At 38.1% G+C, this 25135-nt stretch overlaps 2 protein-coding genes and 1 long non-coding RNA gene across 3 annotated transcripts; 2 read left to right on the top strand and 1 right to left on the bottom strand.

Annotated features, from left to right (window-relative positions):
• The first annotated feature begins 3713 nt into the window (after positions 1-3713).
• Positions 3714-7414, top strand: LOC141628843 (uncharacterized). Its single transcript, XM_074441937.1, has 6 exons — positions 3714-4808; positions 5280-5402; positions 5490-5597; positions 5694-6118; positions 6547-7134; positions 7234-7414. Exons 1-6 carry the CDS (start codon positions 3714-3716, stop codon positions 7412-7414), a joined length of 2520 nt encoding a protein of 839 aa, XP_074298038.1.
• An 851-nt stretch (positions 7415-8265) lies between these two features.
• Positions 8266-11974, top strand: LOC141626894 (uncharacterized). Its single transcript, XR_012536463.1, has 6 exons — positions 8266-8594; positions 8718-8786; positions 9146-9236; positions 9777-9805; positions 10689-10873; positions 11721-11974. It is a non-coding gene; the product is annotated as an uncharacterized LOC141626894 (long non-coding RNA).
• A 4681-nt stretch (positions 11975-16655) lies between these two features.
• LOC141632546 (uncharacterized) lies at positions 16656-18381 on the bottom strand. The gene is made up of 3 exons (XM_074445087.1): positions 18280-18381; positions 17769-18188; positions 16656-16807 (listed from the first exon to the last, which is right to left on the bottom strand). The coding sequence occupies exons 1-3, from the start codon at positions 18346-18348 to the stop codon at positions 16769-16771; spliced, it is 528 nt and encodes a 175-aa protein (XP_074301188.1). The 5' UTR covers positions 18349-18381; the 3' UTR covers positions 16656-16768.
• Positions 18382-25135: the final 6754 nt, after the last annotated feature.

Raw genomic sequence — 25135 nt, 5'->3', positions numbered from 1 at the left:
CCCTTGCACATACATACTTGTCATAGTTCATTGGGTATTGAGGCTACTAACATTCTTTGTTTGTAGTAGGCTACATGGTTTTGTGGGTCTATAGTTCCATTATAGACTCTCATTGATGGCACCACAAACGTTTTTGGTAGATCTATCTTTGCTATCTCATCCACGATGGGTGAGTCAGCATGGCTTTCTAGATTGGCTTCTTCAATGGGTGTACGTACTCCAGGGATCTTCTCAAATTTCTCATGGAGTTTCTAGATTTCCTGGAGCATGGCCCTTATTATTGTTGTGTTAGTTTGATCTGGTATAGCCTCTTCATTTGGAATATCTTCTGAGTCTGTATCACCTTCTCCTACTTTGGATTTTGATGGAGTTGGAGTACCAAAGTTGCAGAAATCAATGTTCCTGGTGATTGAGGAGAATGGCGTGTCAGGCTGGATCTTTAACTTTGAGCCTGAGGCTTTGTCTCCTAGTCTTTGTTTCAGACTTGATTTTGATTCCTTTAGTTTCTTGACTTCAGCTTCAGCCTAGGGTTGTTGTTCAATGCTATCTCCAGTCATTTTTTGGAATTGTTTTTGTGTTGTTTGGATTTTGATTTTGATTATTTTTTAGCTAGATGCCTCACGGTGGGCGCCAATTGTTTTAGCAGGAATTCTCACGGAGATAATGTCCTGTCAGGGAAGAATTTGCAGGGTAATGTAACTCAAAACAAATAGCCTGACTAGTATGATGGAATGAATAAAGGAATAAATGCAAAAGTAAGACACTGAGATTTATACGTGGAAAAACCCTGGGAATAAGTGAAAAAACCACGGGCACCAAGTCAGGAGGGATTATTACTATGACTTTTGATACCTTGACATGAAATATATATGTCAGGCGAAATATATAGTACGGCTACTTAGTAACAATGTTAAATATCAGGGTAGTGTTCGGGCCGACAAACGAGGATATCCCCTTAGGACTGAGTGGGAGAGCCGGATCAAGAGGCGTATTACCCAGTGTATAGGCCATGCCGTCACCGCAAAGAAAAAGCCGGTGTGGCTTACCGTCACAAATTGGGAGAAATTGAAGAAAAGGCCAATAGAGAATCCCGAATTTGCTAAAACTTCGGAAATAAATAAGGTAAATAGAAGGTCGGGATCGAAATATGGGAAAGCATTAGCAACTCACACTCTCGGAAGGAAGAATGTAGTTTTGGCTTTTAAGGAATTGGTAAGTACATTTGAGTTCCCAAATTTATAAAATTTCTTATTTCATTTAAGTATTTATTTTTAGTGTATTTCATAACTTAGTTTTCTCATAACAAAAAATTAAAGATTATCGATCTATAATACGGAGTAATATTTTTTTCATATAATTTTTTCAGGGTGCTGAAACCACACCGTACAAGCTCATGGAGAAGTCCAAGAAAGATAAGCATGGCAACTGGATTAACCCTCGAGCAGAAGAGACCTGATGTGTGCATTTCTTATAGACCTTTTTAGGCCTTTTTAGCACACATTTCCTTGCTTATTTCGTAATATTTCATTACAAATGCCCCCGAATAGTCTACTTTGGTTTGTTTTACATTTTTTGCAGGTACGAACCGGAATGACTGGAAATCACCCTATTTGTGGTCCTCCAAGCTTGCTTAAGAGAGTCGGCGTGAAACCTTACCGTCTTGAGATGCGTGAAGGCATCCAAAGGATTAGGAGAACACACGAGAAGTAAAGACCTCTCGATCGAACTCCCAATTAGCTCGATCGAGAGGCATGTGTGTCAAGAACCCCTCTATCGAGATGTCCTGTTCTCGTTGGAGTGAATGCAAAGGTGAAGGCCTCGATCGAGAGACCACTGTTCTCGATCGAGGGATATACTTAGGGAAAGCTCTCGATCGAGCAATTGTGGAGTTCGATCGAGAGGCCACGCGCTAATGGGCTTTGGATCGATTGTGTTGTTATTTTTTACGCTTTGTTTCTTTGCTATTTTTCTTATAAATAGGCAAGGAATACTAGAGACCTAATCATCAGATTTTAGACGTAGAACAAAGGCTGTTGCTTTAGTCTTTGAATCGGAAATACTTTTCATCGCCATTTCTCAATTCTTCCCTCGTTAAATTCGGTATTATCATTAATATAATTTCAGTTCAGTTTCATTTATCATGTTATCTATTGTCATTTGCTTCGCTATTATTGTTCTTCATTTCGACCATGAATAGCTAATAGTCTTGCTAGGATTTAGGGTAGCCATGGCGTAGGAAGGGCGATTTAATTAGAATACCCGTAGTCTATTTGTATGCATCTGTTGTTTTAATATCTTTTAATTGTTTGAGTCGACGCACTCAATTAACTATCTCGATATCCTCTTCTCCTAGATCGAAAGATTGAAAAAGGGGTAGTTCTGCAGCGTTTCATTAGGATTTATACTAGCTAGGGCGAAAGCTAAACTAGTATTGCTTAGGGCGAACTAAGGACGGAAAGGAGACGTTTATTACCCACAGATTGAATTTAGGGCATTCATGATTTAGTCCGGACTTTAGAAGCCATGGTGAACCGACAATCCTAGTACCTTTCTCTCTTATTCATCTCTATTTTATTTCTTTCTCGTTCCTTTTACTCTCTCCTTTGCCCATAGTCTTTTAGAAAAACAAACAACAAACCCCCCATCTTGGTTACTTTCGACAGACCTAGTTGACTATAGGATTCCCATCTCCCTGTGGATTCGATACCCGACTGCCTCTGCTACATTCAGTTGAGACCCGTTGGTTTTATCTTTGACAGGGTTGCGACAGCGGTGTTAAATTTTGGCGCCGTTGTCGGGGAGGCGGTGCAATTTTATAGTTTCTTTGTTACTCGTTTGTCTCCGGGAATTTATTCCTTGAGACAGTTCTCATTCTTGGCCCGAGTGTTTTTGTGCTTACAGGTTATAGTTCAGCTATGGAGGTAATCTGTGGAAGATGTGGCGAATGGGGACACAATCCCATTTCATGTATGGCTATATCCGAGAGAGTTCTAGCCTATCGGAAGTTTAGGCAAGGAGGCTCTTCCTTTGAGCTTTATGCTGACAATATTCAGGTCGAGAACAATCTTAAGGCCGCCATTCACACACAACATCTTGAGCAGGAATCTGGTGCGGATGCCTTCCGTGAACTGCTCGAAAAGTGTGAGTCAATGTGCTTAGAGGAAGACCCGGTAAATGCAATAAGTTTGAGGAGTGGTCGCACTTATGACGGACCAGAACATACTCCAGAAAGTTCAAATGCCAAGGCAGGGATTACTGTTCAGCAAAATGACGAATAACTGCTGAAGGGTGGTCGATCGAGTGAACCTACCTCTCGATCGACCAGTGCTGATGAAGAAATCCCTCGATCGAGAGCCGATACCTCTCGATCGAGTGAGCTACACAATGAAACCTCTCGATCGAGAGAAATTAGTAAGAAAAGCTCTCGATCGAGCACTTCTGAGCCTCGATCGAGAGATACTGAGCCTGCGAACACGCATCCCAATGGTGGACGTAGAGGGGTACCCTCCTGTGCTGCGAGGGTGTCAAGAACTGATAAAGGTAAAGAGAAAGAAGAGGACCCACTTCCTATGGTCAAGGTCCCTTATCCGAGTCGATTGCCCGACACGAAGACGGAGACACAATTCAGCAAATTCGCGGATATGGTAAGAAATATTTAGGTAACCATTCCTTTTGCTGAGTTAATTACCCAAATACCTCCTTACGCAAAATTTATGAAAGATATTATTACGCGTAAGAGGGAATTTGGAGAAACAGCTACTGTCGCTTTCATGGAAGAGTCTAGTAGTTTAATTTCGGGAAAGTCTCCCCCTAAATTGAAAGACTCGGGTAGTTTCTCTATTTCTTGTGTTATAGGAGATATGGTGATAAATAGGGCGTTGTGTGACCTTGGAGCTAGTGTTAGTGTCATGCCCTATTCTATCTTTTCTAAGCTAAAATTGGGTCACCTAAAAATGACCAATATCACCCTACAGATGGCCGACAGATCTGTTAGACGGCCCTTAGGTATCTTAGAGGATGTGCCTGTCAAGGTGGGCAAATTATTTATTCCAGTGGACTTTATTGTATTAGATATTGCTGAGGATACCCGTACCCAGATTATTCTGTGTAGACCTTTTTTGTGTACAGCTGGAGCTATTATTGATGTCAAACTCGGGCGTTTGACTCTAGAGGTAGGGGATGATGTGATTACATTTAGTTTGCCCGAGACCTTGTCTAGACCAATGATAGAGGATACTTGTTATTCTGTTGATATTGTTGATGAGTCTTCTTACGAGTTTTGGTCGGATTCCTTGGTTAAGGATCCGCAGGAGTCATTGATGTTTCTAGATGAGTGTGCAGATTTTTCAGATGACGAGGATGATGTCGAGGAGTTGCTTGGAATTGCCACAGATGAGATAGAGCTGTCTGACGTTCAGCTGGAACAGGTAGAAAACTTGGCACATACTTTGTGCTCAGTCGAGGTAAAGGTCCCCGAGCGTAAGGCTCTTCCCTCCCATCTTCAGTATGCTTTCCTTGATGATACTGAACAGTTCCCAGTGATTGTGAGTGCTAAGCTCAACGACGAACAGTTAACTGCTTTATTGACTGTTCTTAAGAGAAATAGGAAGGCGATGGGATATTCGTTGGATGACCTTAAGGACATTAGCCCTGATGTTTGCATGCACAGGATTGAGCTAGAGGATGATCACAAACCTTGCATACAGGGTCAGCGAAAGCTGAATTCGAAGATGGAAGAGGTTGTGACGGCTGAGGTTACGAAACTACTCGACGCAAGTATTGTTTATTCAGTTGGGAATTCTAAATGGGTAAGTCCCGTTCAGGTGGTACCTAAGAAAGGAGGTACTACAGTTGTCCGAAATGAAAATAATGAGCTAATACCTACTAGACTAGTGACCGGGTGGCGGATGTGTATAGATTATCGGCAATTAATTGCCGCCACCAAGAAAGATCATTTCCCCCTTCCTTTCATTGATCAGATGATAGAGAGATTGGCTTCTCATGAGTTTTTCTGTTATCTGGATGGGTACCCAGGGTTCTTTCAGATCCCTATTCATCCAGATGATCAGGAAAAGACTACTTTTACTTGTCCGAAGGGTGTTTTTGCTTATCACAGGATGCCTTTTTGTTTGTGTAATGCCCCTGCTACCTTTCAGAGGTGTATGATGGGGATCTTTTCTGAGTATATCGAGTCTATCATGGAAGTCTTTATGGACGACTTCAGTGTCTATGGGAATGACTTTGATAATTGTTTAGCTAACCTTGATAAAGTTTTGCAGCGATGTATTGAGGTTAATCTGGTACTAAACTGGGAGAAGTGCAATTTTATGGTGAATGAGGGCGTAGTCCTTGGGCACTTAGTCTCCAACAGGGGTATTGAGGTAGACAAAGCAAAGGTGCAAGTAATCGAGCAATTCCCCCCTCTAGTTAATGTTAAGGGGGTGAGGAGTTTCCTTGGTCACGCTGGCTTTTATCGTCGGTTTATCAAGGACTTCTCAAAGATTGCTCGACCGCTTACACAGTTGCTTTTAAAGGATGCTCCTTTTGATTTTAATGATGAATGTCTTTCTGCTTTTAACACTTTGAAGCAGGCTTTGGTCTCTGCACCCATTATCCAGCCTCCGGACTGGAAGCTACCTTTCGAGATTATGTGCGATGCCAGTGATTATGCACTAGGAGCGGTGCTAGGCTAGCGGAAAGACAAGGCGCTGAGTGCGATCAATTATGCGAGCCGAACTCTGGATGAGGCTCAAGTGAAATATGCTACCACGGAGAAGGAGCTGTTAGCTGTTGTTTATGCGTTAGATAACTTTAGATCGTATTTGTTGGGTTCTAAAGTTATCATTTTTACAGATCATGCAGCGCTGAAACACCTTCTGAACAAGAAGGAAGCTAAGCCCAGATTGTTGAGATGGATACTGCTCTTACAGGAGTTTGACTTGGAGATTAAGGATAAGAAGGGAGCAGAAAATGTCGTAGCCGACCATTTGTCGCGTCTGACACAGCACGAGAGGGAGGATTCTCTTCCTATTAATGATTCATTTGCTGATGACTATTTATTTTCTGTTGATGTTTTTTCTGTGACTTCTGTGAATTCTAAGGATGGTGCTGAACCTTGGTTTGCAGACTATGCTAACTTTTTGTCGATCGACATCGCCACCGGATTTATCTCATCGCCAGCCGCAAGAGATTCTTACACGATGCACGGCAATATTTCTGGGATGACCCTTATTTATTTAAGGAGTATGCAGACGGACTCTACAGACGGTGTATTCCGCAGTGGGAGACCAAAGCTATCCTAGAAGGCTGTCATTCGGCTCCTTGTGGAGGACACCACGGTCCATCACGTACCGTGGCTAAGGTATTGCAGTCAGGTTTTTATTGGCCAACTCTTTTCGCTGACACTAAATTTTTTGTTGCTAGCTGTGATGCTTCTCAAAGAACGGGAAACATTTCCAAGAGACATGAGATGCCTCAGAACGGCATCTTAGAGGTTGAGATTTTCGATGTATGGGGCATCGATTATCAAGGGCCATTCCCGTCTAGCCAGGGTAACAGGTATATTCTGGTAGCTGTAGATTATGTGTCTAAGTGGGTGGAGGCGATTGCCACTCCCAATTATGATGCCAGGACTGTGATTAAGCTGTTTCGTAAGATTATTTTTCCCCGTTTTGGTGTCCCTAGGGTCGTCATTAGCGATAGGGGTATGCATTTTAGAGAACAACAGTTGAGTGCTTTGCTGTCTAAATATGGTGTCAAACACCGTAGGGGTTTGGGGTATCATCCTCAGACTAGCGGACAGGTTGAGGTCTTTAATAGGGATTTAAAAGAGATATTAAGCAAGGTAGTGTCTAAATCACGGAAAGACTGGAGTGCTAAATTAGAGGACACGTTGTGGGCTTATAGAAAGGCTTTTAAGACACCAATCGGTGCTTCACCGTATCGTTTAGTGTATGGAAAGTCTTGTCATTTACCTGTTGAGCTAGAACATAAAGCCTGGTGGGCTATCCGCCAGCTTAGTTATGATGCTGACTTGTGTGGTGAGAAGCGTTTATTGAAACTCGGACGCTTGGAGGAGTTTCGGCTGAACGCTTATGATAGCTCCCGAATTTATAAGGAGAAGACTAAGCGTTGGCACGATAAGAGGATTGTACCCCGTGAGTTCCATGTTGGGCAAAAGGTGTTACTGTTTAATGCCCGGTTGAGATTGTTTCCTGGTAAGCTGAAGTCCAGGTGGAGTGGTCCGTACACGGTGACTGGCGTCACAAAATTTGGATCTGTTGAGTTAGAGGACTCCGAAGGGAATCGCTTCAAAGTTAATGGTCATCTTGTGAAGCACTATTATGGGGCTGATGCTGTTGTTGGCCGCGTCGAAGTTCTCTTTTTCGACGCGATGGCAGAGCGTGATGTTTGACGCTTATAGGTCGTGCGGGACCTCATAAACCTGCGCTTTTCGGGAGGCAACCCGATTGTATTTTGTTGTTTTTGTTTTTGAAACTTTTGACACTCTTTATTTCTGTTTGGTATGCGTTTGAAAAACTTTAATAGAGTTTATGCGTGAATTGTACAAAGACAGTCTGTATCATCGTTGCTTTATCGATGCAATGTGACTCTCGATCGAGTAGTTTTCTTAATCGATCGAGTGGTCCTTTCCTTTCAAAGCTCTCGATCGACCTACTATGTGTTTCGATCGAGTATTTGCACTGCTTAAAGCCTCGATCGAGTGTTATGTGTCTCGATCGAGTACCATTCTCCTTTCGATCGAGCGGACTCTTTATCGATCGAGAACCCTACCAACCTCTCTTCCTGGTTCGGTTTGGGGAGGTCCGTGGTTTGCGCGCTCTTGTAAGTTTTCGGCTCTCCCTCTCTTTAGTCTGCATTTCTTTTCCTTTACTTTGTACAATGGGGACATTGTACAGTTTGGTTTGGGGAGGGTATGCATCCATATCGTGTCTGCATATTGTTTTTATTATATTTCTGTTATCACGTTTAGTTACGTTTGCATTGTTTTTCATTCAAAAAAAAAAAAAAAAAAATCCACAAAAACTTAAAGTTTCGAAAAAATCGAAAACAAAAATCATGTTTATTTTTGCATTTTAGGCTGAGTCTGATTGGAGTTTTTCACTGCTGATAACTGTCTTTTTGCTTAAGTCTTGCATTGTTTCACATCTCTTAGCAAAAGTCTATGCAATTTCTCGAATTTCGTTTCAAAATTCGTTGAACAAGTAGATTTGACTTGAAATTTTGGCAAACTACAATCACTACTACAATTCCCTTACTTTCCCGACGCTTTGTGGTCGACGCTTTTATAGGCGTCGACCCATTTTTTCAACCCATATCCATTTTATTAATATAATATTCATTTTTAATTAAAAACCACCCCCCTCTACAAAAATTTCATTTCTCGCGCTCTTCAATTCCCCCAAAAAAATCAAACTGCCTCACGTTGATCTTCTCACTTGCTGACCTAATTCATTTTGTGCCCCTCTAAGTCCTAATTTAAAAAATCATTTCACTTGCTGACCTGATTCAACGCTTTTAATTGCTATTCAATCGTCATATTGCTCATCTCTCTCGATTGCAAATCTTCACGTGTATGTAATTTCTACTTAATTTCTGATTTAGAGTTCAATTATTGCTTTAGTTGAATAAATCGTCTTAGAAAATTTCAAAATTGATTACAAATGCAAACCCTAATTCGGGTTGTTCGATCACAGTGCGGAATTAGGCCGGAGATTGTATCTTCTGAGTTTCGTTGCTTCAATTCTTTGCCCTCCGTTGTTTCGGTATTTGCATTTCTTTCTACTAACGTTTCTTTTTTGTTTGTTGGATGAATTCAACGTTATTGGCTGTTAGCTGTGCGTTTGAAATTAATTTATGAGTTGCGTAAATAGTTGCTTTTTCTTCGGTTTTGGCCTAGCATCATGAATCCCACTTTTGCATATGAGTTATATTGAAGTAGACATTTGCCAGAATGATGAATTGGTATTACATATAGTGTTGTTTTCAATTGTCAACGATATCAATTGATTTCCTATTTATGAATAAGAATTCCTGGCATCAACTTAGACAAATTGCTTAATTGTTTTTGCGTGCTACATCGTTAATGTATTTGGTCTTTTATTTTTTTTTGGTTTTTTTCTAGGGGTGACTGGAAGACTTTAGAGCTGAAAGAATACAACTTCAATGCTAAAGGTTTACCTCCTGATTGTGGTCATTTGCATCAGTTACTCATGGTTAGTTTATTTTGTTCCTTTCACCTGAAACTCTTCTCTGATATAAAGTTGTTTTTCGTTACTGAGTATTGGGGTGTTAGCTTGGTTCAAATATGTGAAAATTTGAAAGAAACTTGGTTCATTTTGTTGCTGGCTGTGTCGATAGCATGGTTGGTCAAGGTTGATCATTTATATGAAACTATGCTTTAGTTTTTACGCACCGATTACCTCCTAATCGTTTAGGTAGAGTACAAAATGGTAAGATGTATGGAAAAAAATAAACTTAATCTCTTTGTTCCATGTGTTGTATATCATTGATTTGGATTTTATTATAGTTATCATGTTGATGACATTAGTTTTTGTTTTTTATGCAATTGGAGCCTTGCAAATGTTGACATATGCATGCGGCTGGATATAAATTGATTAGTTGTCATCTCCTATATGATTGTTTAAGATTTGATGAGTTAGATATTTCTTAATGGGTCTCTTTTAAATTTATAACGTATACTCATCCAATCAGTATAAATTACTAATTTTAATCTTTACTATGCACCTAAACAGATTAATGGAGGGCTCACACTGCTTTAAAAGTACGTGGTTTGATCTATTTAGCGTTTCCTTAACTAATATTTGTGTTTGTATTTACATTGAATATGTGCTTGTATCTGCACTGGTTAGCTAGTTGGCTTCTCCTCTATCTGGTCGTTTCACTTACGCTATTTTTGTTTATTTCAGAAAGTGTTTTCAAAGATGACGATGATTATGTTCCTATTGAAATGGTTAAGCTATAGTGTTGCTTTGCCGAAAATCAACGAATACATATCTTAGCTTAATAAGTGTTGTTTTCTCGCATGTCCATATCATCTATATAGTTTTACTTTAGGCATTGAACTTACTGCCTACAAAATATTTCTCCTTTCCTTATGGGCTAAGATAGCGTATGCTTTTAGGTACAAATAGGTGAGGAGCAAGTTAGTCTTATAATTGAACTTTACTCAAATAGGATATACTGTAAATGAAGTTATGATGACTCTCTATGTACAATGGTGCTTAATTTTATAATAATATTGTTCATTCTTCCAAATATGAACGCGTCATCAGTTATTCTGTTACAATTTTCACCAAGCTGGTGAATATGTGCTTGAATCTTAACTCTTGTTACAAGCACTTAGTTGGCTGTTCAATGAGTATAAATTCTAGAGGTTAGTAGACGTATACTAATGTTACCCGATGCCCTTAATGCTATACGTATACGTGACATTCGTTAAAATGAATTGACATTGGTGGTTTTGTACTTTTGTACATGGGAGCAAGGAATAGATGCCAGGTTACATAAATATTAAGCATATGCCCCCTAAACTCATGTTCAATATCATATACATTCCCATGTAAGGTTAATGTTGGTAGATTAATTGGAATATAAATACTTCTCTAACATTTTGCCTTTTTTCGTGCTTCTCAACTGGAATGTAGGAATGAATATTGGTATGCTATGTACAATTGGTACGGAATGTTACCGTTCCGACTTCCGAGGACTATTGATGATATAACAACCACCACCACCACTACTACTACAAATCGCTGGTACAACCGCAGTTTTTGAATTAGTTCAATGACCGAAGACTTGGGATTTCTTTAGCCTAATCCTGATTTCTTCGGTGAGTTCACTCATTGTCTTGGGTGTTTATTTTGTTACTTGGAACATATTGATCAAAATGAGTAAACAAAGTTATTTCTTACATGAATTTGTTGGATGATAAAAATTTTGACGAATATTTTGATATTTAATGAACATTTGATGAACTGACATTATTACGGTGTCGTTTAACTTTGACTTGCTCAGATATTCATGGAACTTTGTTGGAGATTGTTATTGTGTAAATGTTGATATCTGATTTTGGTTTCTTAGTTTCGTATTATTGAACTGTGTAATTGCTAATTTTTCTTATTATGTGATAATAAAGGGGTTTTAGCGTGTGGAGAATTGAGCATACTTAAATTGAGGCCTAGTGTCATCTTTATGTTCCTCTTTATTTCTTCTCTGCGTTTCTCGTATCTAGCTTTTCTTTACTTTAAATTTTTTTTTACAAAATTAAACGTGGGGAGAATTTGAGGCTGTTTACTTCCTTCATGTACTGCATTATATGTTCCTAAGTTAATTACTAGATGATTTTGCTTGGTTGTTTTGCCGTCATTTTAATTTACCTTATACCTTTTGAAACAACTGTTTTTTGGTGTCATTTGCTTGGATGTTTGAAACCTGAAATGGAGCTGCTAATATGCTGCATATGAGTATGAATACTCATATTGAGATTGTTACATTTATTCTCCAAGTTTATTGTATTTGGTCCCTGTAGATATGATATACATCATATCTCATCCTTTCCTTCTCTATCTATTTTCCTCTTTGTTTCTGATCAAGTGGAACATAAGTTGTGATTATGTATGAAATGTAGAGTGAATAAGGAATGGTTACTAATAATGGAAGTATTGATGATTTGGCAGGAAGGATGAGATGGATGCAGTCATGCTGTGGGAGGGTTGGATTAGAATTGAAGAGTAGATGGACATATTTTCCAGATTGTTCAACAAAATGTATTTTTGTTGTAGATGGATGTATATTTGATTTTAGTGTGATAGAAAATATTTCAACTCTGGATGAGTTCCTTTTTATGGAGTTTTTTTTCAACAAACATTGTACGTTACTTTATAGTTGTATATTGGATATTTATATGAAATTACTCCATTACTTGCACCGACATATCAGAGTTCCGTCTCAATTATTGTATTCTATACACTCTTTATGATGTCATCTAGTAATCTATATGATTTAATTCAATCATAGTGACGAAAATAATAGTCATAGTGAATTTTTTTAGAGACGAAAAAAGCGTCGAGAAATTCCACTTTCTGACGCAAATAAGTGCAGAGAACCTCTGACGCTAAAAAGCGTCGCTGCTCGTGACACAAAAAAGCGTCAACAAGGTTGACGCTAAAAAGCGTCAAAAAATCCTGACGCCCCAAAAAACCACGCTTTTAAAAGCGTTGAGAAATAAAATGGCGACACTTTTAACCGACGAGAATAGCCTAAAAAAGCGTCGAGAAAGCAAGGGATTTGTTGTAGTGAATATCTTTCTAAGGTTTAGAGCTTTATAACTGGTGTCATCCATGACCAGTTCATATAGGAAGTGAGTAGTTACTCCTTATGAGGCATGTAACATCAAATTGCATAAGCATGAGTTTAGTCTACTTAGTACCTGTATGTATTTGGGTCTGTGGTTGGTGACACATGTTTGGAGAGGCAACCCCTTTATTTCATTTTACCCATGAGCTCCACATGGCCAAATTGCCTATTTTGTCCCTATTTAGCTACAATCCACATTTTTCCTACCCTAGCCGCGCTAGTAATGGTAGCAATATTGGGAATGTGTTGATTTACAGTTGGTTATTATATCTTCTCTTGAGATGGATGGGTGAAGGAAATGAAGGAGGAATATTGAAAAAGAATTGAAGGAAAATGAAAAAGAAAAGAAAAATCCGAAAAAAAATATGAAAGAAAAAAAAAAAGAAAAAAATCATATGCGGAAAATGAAAAGACTGAATGTTGTGATTTATGCTCCCATGTTTAATCTATATCTTATGGGGAGTTGATAATTTTATGGTGATTAGTGAGTTGTGTGCATCCAATTTGCACTGTTTCGTATTGATTTGTATGGAATTTGAAGTAGAGAAGTTGTATAATTTGGATCCGTTGTTGCTAGCCTGGCTATTAACCCCACATATCCAAATTCATTTTAGCCCCTTCTTACCTATTACCTCACTTACCCATATGTAAGTCCTCGGCATGTGTCTTGGTCATCATTTTGGATGGAATGCATATGTACGGTTGTAGAGACTTTATTCATGTTAGATTGCATGCATGTTCTTATAGGTCGCAGTTAGGTGAGTGTTTTTTATTCTTTCTATCTTATATTATATATCACCTTGTGCTTAATTGTGTGATTGAGCGACCCGTGAGAGTCCATTTTTAAATGTCTTGCAAGGTCAAAAGTTCAACGTCTCTTTGAAATATGCATAAATTCGTTAGCCTTGATATTGAGCTATCAGTAGTTGATTCTTATGCATTAAATGGTTTAAGCCGACAGTCTTCAGCTCGTCTATGTTTTACTCCTATCCATTTAGTTCTAGCTAGTTGCATTAGTTTGCTTGAAGACAAGCAAAGGTTTGGTTTGGGGAAGTTTGATGTGTGCATTTCTTATAGACCTTTTTAGGCCTTTTTAGCACACATTTCCTTGCTTATTTCGTAATATTTCATTACAAATGCCCCCGAATAGTCTACTTTGGTTTGTTTTGCATTATTTGCAGGTACGAACCGGAATGACTGGAAATCACCTTATTTGTGGTCCTCCAAGCTTGCTTAAGAGAGTCGGCGTGAAACCTTACCGTCTTGAGATGCGTGAAGGCATCCAAAGGATTAGGAGAACACACGAGAAGTAAAGACCTCTCGATCGAACTCCCAATTAGCTCGATCGAGAGGCATGTGTGTCAAGAACCCCTCTATCGAGATGTCCTGTTCTCGATGGAGTGAATGCAAAGGTGAAGGCCTCGATCGAGAGACCACTGTTCTCGATCGAGGGATATACTTAGGGAAAGCTCTCGATCGAGCAATTGTGGAGTTCGATCGAGAGGCCACGCGCTGATGGGCTTTGGATCGATTGTGTTGTTATTTTTTACGCTTTGTTTCTTTGCTATTTTTCTTATAAATAGGCATGGAATACTAGAGACCTAATCATCAGATTTTAGACGTAGAACAAAGGCTCTTGCTTTAGTCTTTGAATCGGAAATACTTTTCATCGCCATTTCTCAATTCTTCCCTCGTTGAATTCGGTATTATCATTAATATAATTTCAGTTCAGTTTCATTTATCATGTTATCTATTGTCATTTGCTTCGCTATTATTGTTCTTCATTTCGACCATGAATAGCTAATAGTCTTGCTAGGATTTAGGGTAGCCATGGCGTAGGAAGGCTGATTTAATTAGAATACCCGTAGTCTATTTGTATGCATCTGCTGTTTTAATATCTTTTAATTGTTTGAGTCGACGCACTCAATTAACTGTCTCGATATCCTCTTCTCCTAGATCGAAAGATTGAAAAAGGGGTAGTTCTGCAGCGTTTCATTAGGATTTATACTAGCTAGGGCGAAAGCTAAACTAGTATTGCCTGGGGCGAACTAAGGACCAAAGGGTGACGTTTATTACCCACAGATTGAATTTAGGGCATTCATGATTTAGTCCGGACTTTAGAAGCCATGGTGAACCGACAATCCTAGTACCTTTCTCTCTTATTCATCTCTATTTTATTTCTTTCTCGTTCCTTTTACTCTCTCCTTTGCCCGTAGTCTTTTAGAAAAACAAACAACAAACCCCCCATCTTGGTTACTTTCGATAGACCTAGTTGACTATAGGATTCCCATCTCCCTGTGGATTCGATACCCGACTGCCTCTGCTACATTCCGTTGAGACCCGTTGGTTTTATCTTTGACAGGATTGCGACAGCCGTGTCAAGACCGATGTAAGTTTCTTTAATTAGAAAAAATCGATTTAATTAGCATTCTTATGTTATTTTATAAATTAGTAAGGTATTATTTAATTTAAATTTTAACTAACACTTTTTTCTACTTATTACTTTTTCAGGTTGGTTACCGTCGACTTATGAACCAGCCAATGCCCGAGGGACTGGAACCAGATCCGAACGAGTCCTACTATACTGCCAGTGGAGGCTATAATGAGAAGATGCACGTGTGAGGTATCGGGTCAGCGGCACCAGAGTTGTACGATCCTCCAGCTAATAGGCTTGCCCGTCACTCGGTTTCTTCTTACTCACCTAGTTTGCTTTCTCGAGTCACAATGGAAAATTCACAATTCGCAATCGGTAGGATGGAGGGAGAGATGATGACCCAAAAGCACAAAGGAGATAGCATGGAGACATTCTTGTTCGAGAAGTATGGATGGACTCCCCCTTCCCCCCTACATGCTCAGGTGGCCCGTCTCCATTTCGTAGAGACGATTTCACGGATGACGGTCATCCATTTGGTGGTCAGCACGTTACCCCGATTAGGTAAAATCTTAGTTTCTTAACTAAAAATCAAATCTTGAACCTTGGTAGATTTGATGAAGTTTATGTAAACCACTAACTTAATTATGTTAGATTTTATTTATAAAAGACAACCTTTAACTTTATGATTCGGTGTTGGTGTTAGTTAAAACGTATTGTTGATTGGTTCCCGCTTTGCGGTCGACTTGACATAGATTCCCGCTTTGCGATCGACGGGGTTGTGTGGTATATTGCAGGTTTTACTGAAACAATGCTACGTGCATTGTGGCCAGCAGCAAACCTGCTGGTGTTTTTAAAAATGCTGTTTCAGTTGGTGACGGATTAGCCGTCACAAATCCGTCACAAGTATAAAAAATTTGCAACGGATAGGCCATCACAAAAATTCTGTTTTGCAACGGAAAGTCCGTCACAAAAATTATGTTTTGCAACGGAAAGTCCAACACAAAAGTCCAATTTGCAATGGATAGTCCGTCACAAAAATTCTGTTTTGCAACGGATAGTCCGTCACAAAAGTCAAATTTGCAATGGATAGTCCGTCACAAAAATTCTGCTTTGCAACGGAAAGTCCGTCACAAGAAGAGTCATTTGTGACGGATTAGCCGTCACATACTAATATTTTGTGACGGATTACACGTGTCACTGTTGGTAAACTATGTGACGGGTTATCCGTCCCAGACGAATTTGTGACGGATTATCCGTCACAAACCCGCTTTTTGTGACCATATACAATAACGACGGTTTGTGGCGGGTAATCCGTCACAAACCCGCTTTTTGTGACGGGAAATGCTATATAGTGACGGATTCGTCCGTCACTTTTCCGTGTTATCCTTGTATACAACAAATCCCTTGCATTTTTTACGCTTATAAAGCCAACTCTCGACGCAAAAAAGCGTCGATAATTATATTCTCGACGCTTCGTAAAAGCGTCAAAATTTTTGCCGTCAGTATTTTTTGACGCTTTTTAGCGTCACCAATATTGACGCATTTATGCGTCAATAATAAAAACTACGCTTTTAAGTGTCATTCTATGGCATAATCACGACGCCAAAATTATATATTCATGACGCTTTTAAGCGTCATTTGTTAATTTTCTGTATAACAAAATTGTATGCATCAATTTTTTTTTACTCATACATCACGATATATATTTAATCAAAGTCCTTGCACTATTGTTGACCAGGGTCGTCGTATAATATTGTAACAAAACCTCATAATTAATAATAACCAAGAAAATTAGAAAAAACTCATATAATAATAAATTAGTAGCTAGTTACTACAATTATTATATTATTCAACCATGCTAAAATAAAAAGTGTTAAGTAAACTTAATCCAAAATACATATTAAAACTCAAGTTATCAAATGGTACTAGAACAAAAAATCTCTTGATAAAATAATTCGACGCGATAGTTGTAGTAGCAGATAACATTCCATCTCATTATTCCGGCGCGACTTGACCATCCAAAGAATCTGAAACCTACAAATTTCAAATGAGCGTGTCGATTTAGTATTAAGTAATAATTCAGTTTCAGTTTAGTTCACAAAAAGTACAATGATCATGCTAACATAAATGTAATGAAACTGCGAAGCAACATTAGCTAAACATTAACATTAATAGTAGCAACATAAGTGTACAGCTTAAAGATGACAATTCTTTTCTTGATTCGAATTTTTTTCCAAAGAATGACCAATTTGAAGGTCTTAGGATTTTAATCTGGATTGTAGGAGATCCTTTTTGCTCCGATTACACTCAGGTAAGCAAATAAGGAGACCTATACCCTTTCTTTACCTCCATCCAAAAAGTGTTACTCAAAGTAGCTGGGTATCCAAAATAGATGATAAAACAGTTGGCAAACTATTCGCTGAATAAGACCATATATGTAATACACTTGCCAGGGCAGCATCAGCTACTATTGAACTAACCATAACAAAATTCTATCGTTGTTGCTATGCTGATGTTCACGAAACGAAAGCTGCCTTAACACACAACAGAGAACAAAACCAGGGAGTCAAATTGCCACTGCTTGAGGCCATTGTTTTTACTGAACGAAATGCTACAAAAAGGTTTCTTGTTCTTTAATCAGAATGCAGGAAGAAGCCAAAGCTGGCTTTATGCTCTAATACTACAAGCAAGCTTGTAATGACTACTATATCACTGAAGGCGTAGAGAAAACCACGACACATATGAGAGGTGCCTATTATCTACATTTTCGGGTACTCCCAGGAAGGTTGTGGAATTTCTTAGGTATCAGTGTATCACGATAGTATCTGTGAGCTATATACTGACAGAGAACATTGTATCAGTATCAGACCATATTTCAGTATACCATTCTAAGCAGTGAAATTTCAATTGTAGCATCATGACCCTACCTAGTAGCAACGGACTTCACAGATGGATACACACATGGTGATAGAACAATGAAACAAGTAAAAGGTACCTGTGTATTAGTTGCATGTAAGATATTCTTTGCAAGGTTTATGACCTCAGTTGATGTTGTTTCGATGCTTAGAACATCCAGGACTTTCTTCAGCAAGTCTTGATTCGTATTATGCATCTTCATTATATCTTGATTTTGCTTGACCAGCCCTTTATTTAACTCGGTCAAATCAGCCACTTTTTTCTCCATATTCTGTAATTTTAACCCGTCACTTTCACCATTATGGAACTTCTCTTTCCTTAATATACTACGAACACCAAATACATCACTTTGTTTAACACCAAATCCATAACCAACGGGACGATTGGGGATTTCTCCCCCGTACATTAGCTTGTTGAAAACTTCGTTCTCAATTTGTACACGAGGCTTTGTACTTGAATATATTTCAATTTCTGTCTGAACATTAGCATCTGCATCATCCTATACTCAACAAAATCAAAAGTATAAAGCTCATTAAAGCAACATTTTCAAGGAAGATATATCAAGCAACACCAAAAAATTTTATGTTTACCAAAAAGTCTTCAGTTACTGTGTCTTTGACAAACGTTCCGTCTTTCTTTTGATGAGTACTCCTAAACATTTCCAATACACTTGGTTCCCTATTATTTCTCTCCTCCTGTAACATAATATCAACAAGATGATATGGCTAAATATACTAACAAGTGTAATGTATGGATGTGTTAAATTTGGATGAAGTCATACAAAAGAAGCTTGTATATTAGCATAGCTTTTAGCTTCGGATGTATGAACATGATTTTGAAGTGCACGTGCTTCTTTTCCACAATCCTACCTCTGCATCCAAATTAAAATCATAAATAATTCTACATCAGGCACATACGTGGGCAAGTACACCATTATGTCACCATTCTTTGCTATATACCTGTCCCTTTCCGTACCAATAGTCAACCAAATCAATCCAACTGTTATGAGGATGTCCAGAAGGCGCAGATTGGTATATCTGTTCTTTCGTCAATGTTGTAGGTTTAAAAAGCTTCTTCTTTAAGGAATGTCTATATAGTCTCAAGCTTTTACCCGTGCGCTTCAGAATTCCTTGGTCGTAGCAATCACCATTGGGTATAACAAAACGGGACTTGGAAGAAAAAAAATAAATAAATAAAGGGGTTTTTTAATAAGAATAATCCAACCTATACCTCTCCTTCTCATTTTAATCCATCTTATATTTTAACTCATATTAATCTGAACAATGCACTCATTTTTCTAATAATAGACCAACCTTATTGTTTACCTGTTCTCCTTCGCTATTTTCTTCCTTCTTCTTGCTACATAATCAAGAACTCAGTTTGTATAACACCCAACATCGGCCTATTTGGATTTGGATTTAAATTAATATACAACCCCCTCCCTGTTTACCTCAGAAATCAACAACTCAGGTTTGCTCTGAAATGAACCCCCTACCTGTATAACACCCAACATCGGCCGATGTCTGAAATGAACCCAAAAATTAATATACAACCCCCCTCCCTGGCCGATGTCTGAAATGAACCCAGAAATATAAGACTAAGAAGACCACCACACAATTGATTTGTGTTTGTCTTATAAATTAATCGTGTTTCCAGAGCTTTTAATTAGGGGGTTTGCTCTTTAATTGATTGAGTTTGTTGTTTAATTGAACAACACAGGTTTGCTCTATAATTTGGATTTGCCCAGATTGTGTAAAAGGAGAACAAAAGAGCAATGGAAATAGACAGTGAAATATAAGAAAAAAATTACATATGGAAGAGGGTAACTTGTTCAACAGGTTGCCCTTCCAAAAATGAAAAATGAGAAACATAGGTGGATAGTTCAGATTAATATGGGTTAAAGCAGATGAGGGATTAAAATGAGGAGGAGGGACATAGGTTGGATTATGCCTGATAAATAATCCTAAATAAAGACATTATAGTAAAGCACATTAAATTTGAACCTGCACTAACCAATTTGTAAAAAGAGATCAACTTTATAGATTAGGAGAAATTCTTACTCGAATCAACTTAACAATCTCAACTTTGAAGTGTTCTTTGACATGACGCAAATTTGTTTCTCTAATTGGACAAAACTGCTCCTTTTTTGCAACATCCCCAATAAATTTTACAAGAATATGCCCTCCTTTTTTCAGCGGTTGGCAAAACTTATTAAAAGTGACAAAGTACTTCACGCCATTAGCATGCCAAACATCATTAGGATGGATTAAGTGACTAACCAAATCCTAATTTCCTTCAGCATCTACAAAAAAAAAAAATGCAGACTAAAAGTATCAAAATAAAACGCAAAAAAAAAATGCACACTAAAAGTATCAAAATAAAACGCAAACTAAAAGTGACTCGAAGGTAGTATTTATAAAAGCACACTAAAAGCTGGAGAACCTTACCTATTGTTACAACATCCTCGTTCTCGTCAAATTCTACATCATCCGGCCATTCAGGCATTAAATTACGACGCGCGGGCTTGAACATTTCTCGGACATTATTGGATCTAGTTTGTTGACCATTCTCTAAACTGGAAGTCTCTTTGGGTGCATTTGGTAATTCTTGATCCTTTGGGATCACTTCCACATCATCAGAGAGGTTGTTTGGAAATTTGATTTGATGACTAGGTCTGAGATCACATGTTTGAGAAGAATGAGTGGATGGAGGCAGAGAACAACTTGAGATATGTGCCTTGTTATTAAGAGTGCATGGAGGCAGAGAAGCATCATGTGTCTGAGGGCCAGCAAAGGACCGGATATCAACTGATGGGGAGGCAGTAGACTTCTTTTTGTGCAGCATCTTTGGATCAGATTCCTTGGATGATGGGTTCCCTTTTTCAAAGTCTTTCTCGAGTGAGGATCTTCGCTGTCCCATTACTGAAATCTTAGTGTTTGATGTTTCAGTTATAGGATTTCTCCAGATGGGTGATACTTGATCCTTTGTTCTCAATTCTACATTATTAGAATGACTTTTGGAAAATTTATTCTCACGGTTGAGCCGAGGATCACACGTCTGAGAAGTGTGAGAATGTGTCTGAGGGCAAGCAACGGACTGAATATTAAATGTTGGTGAAGCGGTACACAGCTTATTGTGAAGTATCATGGACTCGGGTTGCTGTGATGAGTTCCTTTTTTTCAAAATCATTATCGAGCGAGGATCTCTGCCATCCCATTACTGAAATCTTCCTCTTTGATGCTTCAGTCACATGATTTCTCCAAATAGGTGATTCTTGATCCTTTGGGCTCACTTCTATAGGCAGAGAATTACCATTAATTTGAGGATATGTAGCAGACCGGAGGTTATGCTGTTGAAACGTTCTGTCAAACGAGGATTTCTGACATCCGAGTACTGAGAACTTCTTACTCGATGCTTGAGTTTTAGCATTTCTCCAAATGGGTGCACTTTTTGTGGTTTTAAGTAGTGAGCTTTCATTGATATTACAAGGGGAATCACTACTAAATCTATTATGGGGTCTGGATGGGTTGACTTTGTTAGCTAGCATAACCTTTGTATTGGCGTTCTGCTGTTTTTGAATCATTAGGTTTTGACTCAAAAATTTGTCACTGCCAAGTTGGGGTTTACCAATAGGAGGTTTAAATGGGCCCCATCTCATATCATCTGTCAGAACAAGATAATAATGCCCATGAGAAACAAGAGAAACAATCACAAGACAAAACAGATCGAGTTTAAGAGAAGCTTACCGCAAGTAGTCCTTCCAGCAGCATTACCCGGTGCTCTTGCTGAGCTCATGACCCCCTATAATATATTATAGAAAACAAAGGCCTTTAGAATTCATTAGTAAAATGCAAATAAAATGAGGAAAGGGATTGAATGCTAGTAGTAAACAATAGGGGTTGTAGTCTGAATCTCCCTATCCCATTTAGTTGTACTGAATATGTGTCTGATTCGATACTAAAAAAAAAACACCCGGTATGTCATCTTAAGCGGCCAACCAAAGATTTTGTTACTATTTTGAAGGATTTGCAACATTATAGCAATCACCTACTGTATAAAGGTTGTTTATTGACATATGTCGCTACTGAAACTCCCACCCTACATAGCGTCTGCCGTTCTGCCTTATAAACTATGCGCTTCCCCAGGAGCCTTAACGCATTATGCATGCCTAATTGGCTACTACCGAGGTGCTATTTCTTAAACTAAAACAAAAGGATTGAAAGTTTGATTGTAGCCGCCAGTATTATCGCACTAGGGGCTAGTTAAATGCTAATGAGCTTCTTGTCTTGTAAACAAATTCAAACGACCGGAATGGAATTAAGCAAAGGAAAAATTCATGGCAAGATGGAGTGTTGGGGACTAATTGCCCAATCCCTCCAAATTCAAACTACACATACAACTTCCAGACAAAAGATCAGATTGGCTCCTACACATACTTCCCTTCAAACTACACATACAACTTTCTGCAAAATCAACTAAATTCCATAAAAACCAAGACCAACTAAAGAAAGTTTAAAAAAGAGGTGTTCCCACAAACTTTATGCCAAAGGTGTTTGCATATATATCAAAACTCAGAAGGAGGCACAATCCAGTTTGCGAAATTCCAAAAAAAAAGGAGATTATTGAATGCAACATATAAATCGGGACAATGCAATAGAAGATACTTTGTGGCTAAATATACTAAGTACAACATTTTAAACTAATTTTTTGGGCAGTACAACATTATAAAGGAGGAGACACATGAACATTTTAACAAAAAAAAAAGATAGTGGTGAATTTGTAAAAAGACCAAATTGTAACGTGTGTATGATAAAAGAAATTACCCCTTCCAAGGTCATCAACATCACTCATGACATTGTCTGTCAATGTTGTCGACAAAACTGGTACATTGGAAGTCAGCTTCTTAACCAGTTGGGATTCATCATCTTCTGCCATCAATGCTCTTGTTCTTTTGCTTCGATAACTCATGGTCGATCAAAGTGATGCTTAAAGTGATCCTTGGTATATCCTAAAAAAAATGAACAGATAATTAGTGCACTTTTATCACGAGTAGAAAATCAAAACAAATCAGAGAATTAGATAGAAACTTGGCAGAAAACAAATAAAAGTACAATAGATCAGCACAACACATAATTGACTTATCATTATAGGGGCAACATATGACCCATCACTTCAGGGGCAACATATATAGAACCTTCCGCTTAAATGAAAAGAATATACGACACAAAATAAAAAACAGCACAAGTGTTCAAAATAACAACGTAATATTAAATCTCGCCAGTATCAAACAAGTCTCTCGGCTTATTCCTAATCACGTGTAACCATCCTTTTTGCATCTCATCTTCAACGAAAAATACTTGTTTTGCTTGAGATGAGAAGACAAAAGGATCATCAGACAAATTTCGACCAGTGTGCATCAACTTGGAAAAGTTCACACAGACACTACTCTTGTCTTCATTAGTCTTTATCCCTTTATATATGTCTACCCAATCACAACGAAACAGTACAACTTTGAATGTTCCAAAATAATGCAGCTCATAAATTTCTTTAAGCTTTCCATAATATGTTTCCCCGTCAGCTTCCACCATAATTCCAGAATTCTGCGTTTTTCTATGCCGCTCACGATCAACCGTCTGAAATTTATACCCATTGATTAGAAAACCAATCATTTATGTACCATAATTACTTAAGCCACCGGCTAAGGTTTTCCGTAGTTGGCCTTCTTTAGTGCTTGCATCTAAATTGTGCACCTAAAATAATAGACACTTACATTAAATTTGTTGATAGAGAAGTTATGTTAATGTTCAATATTTTAAATAAAAAGGAGCTAAACCTGAATTTGAAGCCACTCTCCAAATTCATTGATGGTCCACTCATTTTCATTGTAGCTACTAGAGTGGCATCCTTGCCGCTTTTGGTAAAGGAAATCACTTCAAAGTAGAAAAATTAGTAACTTAAGTGAAAGTGTTGGAAAAAGGCTAATTATTCACAACTATAGATGATTACTTACTCAAGGACAACTTTCAACTCATCACAATGATGTAAAATATAACAATGGGCTTGTTTTATACTCTTATCATCTACTCGGACTTTTTCCTTCTTCCCAATCACTCGACCACCGAAGTTGTACAAGTATTGGTCCATGTCTGGAATTCCATCATCATTTATTTTTGATCTATTAAATATGGTTTCAACACCTTCAAGATACCTCGAACAAAATGTGATGGTCTCCTCTAACATGAACCCTTCAGCAATTGATCCCTCGGGTTGAGCTTTATTTCCCACATATGATTTTAAGTGAGCTAAATACCTTTATAAGAACAAATATTAACTCCAAAAAAAATTAAAATCAACATTTAAAATGTTGAAGGTGCCTAAGTTTTCCATCTTTCACACGACTTTCATGGTGCCACCTCATGTCTTGTGCTATTTTAGGCGACGCGTATACCCTTTGTAGTCTAGGAATTAAAGGAAAATATCTCATTACCTTGGCAGGTTCTCCTTTCTTTAGGTGCCCTTTTTCTTTTTCATTGTTATTGCCTACTTGACTTGCGGTTTTTTTCCATCTTGAAGTGTGGCATTTATGACACACTTCTTTTTGTGAGAATTCCCCCCAATACAACATGCAATTAAATGGACAAGCATGAATCTTTTCATATCCAAGACCCAAATCATTGATAATCTTCTTTCCCTCGTAATAAGTTGATGGGAACACTTTAATTTGTGGAAATGCTTCCAATATTAGTTCAAGTAGTTTATTGAATGACTCATTAGACCAATGAAACATATATTTGATGTGAAACAAATGCAGCAGAAATGACAATTTTGGGAAAGTTTGACAACCATCATAAAGTTCTTCTTCTGCAGCTAATAACAATCTTTTATGTTTTTCATTTTCCTCAATGTTGTTTTCTCTTGGGCTTTGATTGTAGTCATCATACTCATCATCAGTTTCCATATTATCATCATCACTAGACTCATCACTACAACTAGACTGAATTTCTTCAGCAGGATGATTATGATTATGATTATCAGTAACCCATGCTGCATTTAATAAACCTTCCATATCATCACGACCCACAAGAGAGCCTACGCTGCTGCTCCCGACCTCAAAACCGTGCATATGATCAAGAACATCCCCATTACCATGCCATATCCAATTTGTATATCTTTGATAAAAACCTTTAAATAAAATATGTTCCTCTACTACCTTTAATGTCAACCAACAACGTAGTTAACAGCTTTTACAGGGACACTTAGTCTTTCCTTCCAGGAGATTTTCTTTAGCTAACTCAAGAAATTTCAAACACCCATCTATGTATCTATCATGATCATTTGGCAATTTTATCCAACTAGTATCCATGTCTACACAAAATAAGATCAAAAGTTCATAACTATTAAAATTATATATTCATGTATAGAGCTTAATACAATTCAAAAATAACC

The sequence above is a fragment of the Silene latifolia genome, chromosome Y (genome assembly GCF_048544455.1).
Source record: "Silene latifolia isolate original U9 population chromosome Y, ASM4854445v1, whole genome shotgun sequence".
In the NCBI taxonomy this organism is placed as follows: domain Eukaryota; kingdom Viridiplantae; phylum Streptophyta; class Magnoliopsida; order Caryophyllales; family Caryophyllaceae; genus Silene; species Silene latifolia.
This window is presented reverse-complemented; position numbering and strand designations above follow the sequence as displayed.

Excerpts from the sequence above, each read along its gene's own strand:
- LOC141628843 (XM_074441937.1), top strand. The coding sequence starts at position 3,714 with ATGAAAGATATTATTACGCGTAAGAGGGAATTTGGAGAAACAGCTACT. Across the intron at positions 4,809-5,279 it reads CAGTTGGGAATTCTAAATGG|CGATGTATTGAGGTTAATCT; the intron begins GTAAGTCCCGTT and ends AAAGTTTTGCAG. Across the intron at positions 6,119-6,546 it reads AAGGATGGTGCTGAACCTTG|CCAGGGTAACAGGTATATTC; the intron begins GTTTGCAGACTA and ends ATTCCCGTCTAG.
- LOC141632546 (XM_074445087.1), bottom strand. The coding sequence starts at position 18,348 with ATGTTTAGGAGTACTCATCAAAAGAAAGACGGAACGTTTGTCAAAGAC. Across the intron at positions 18,189-18,279 it reads CAGTAACTGAAGACTTTTTG|GATGATGCAGATGCTAATGT; the intron begins GTAAACATAAAA and ends TGTTGAGTATAG. Across the intron at positions 16,808-17,768 it reads TACATGCAACTAATACACAG|GTTTCAGATTCTTTGGATGG; the intron begins GTACCTTTTACT and ends TGAAATTTGTAG.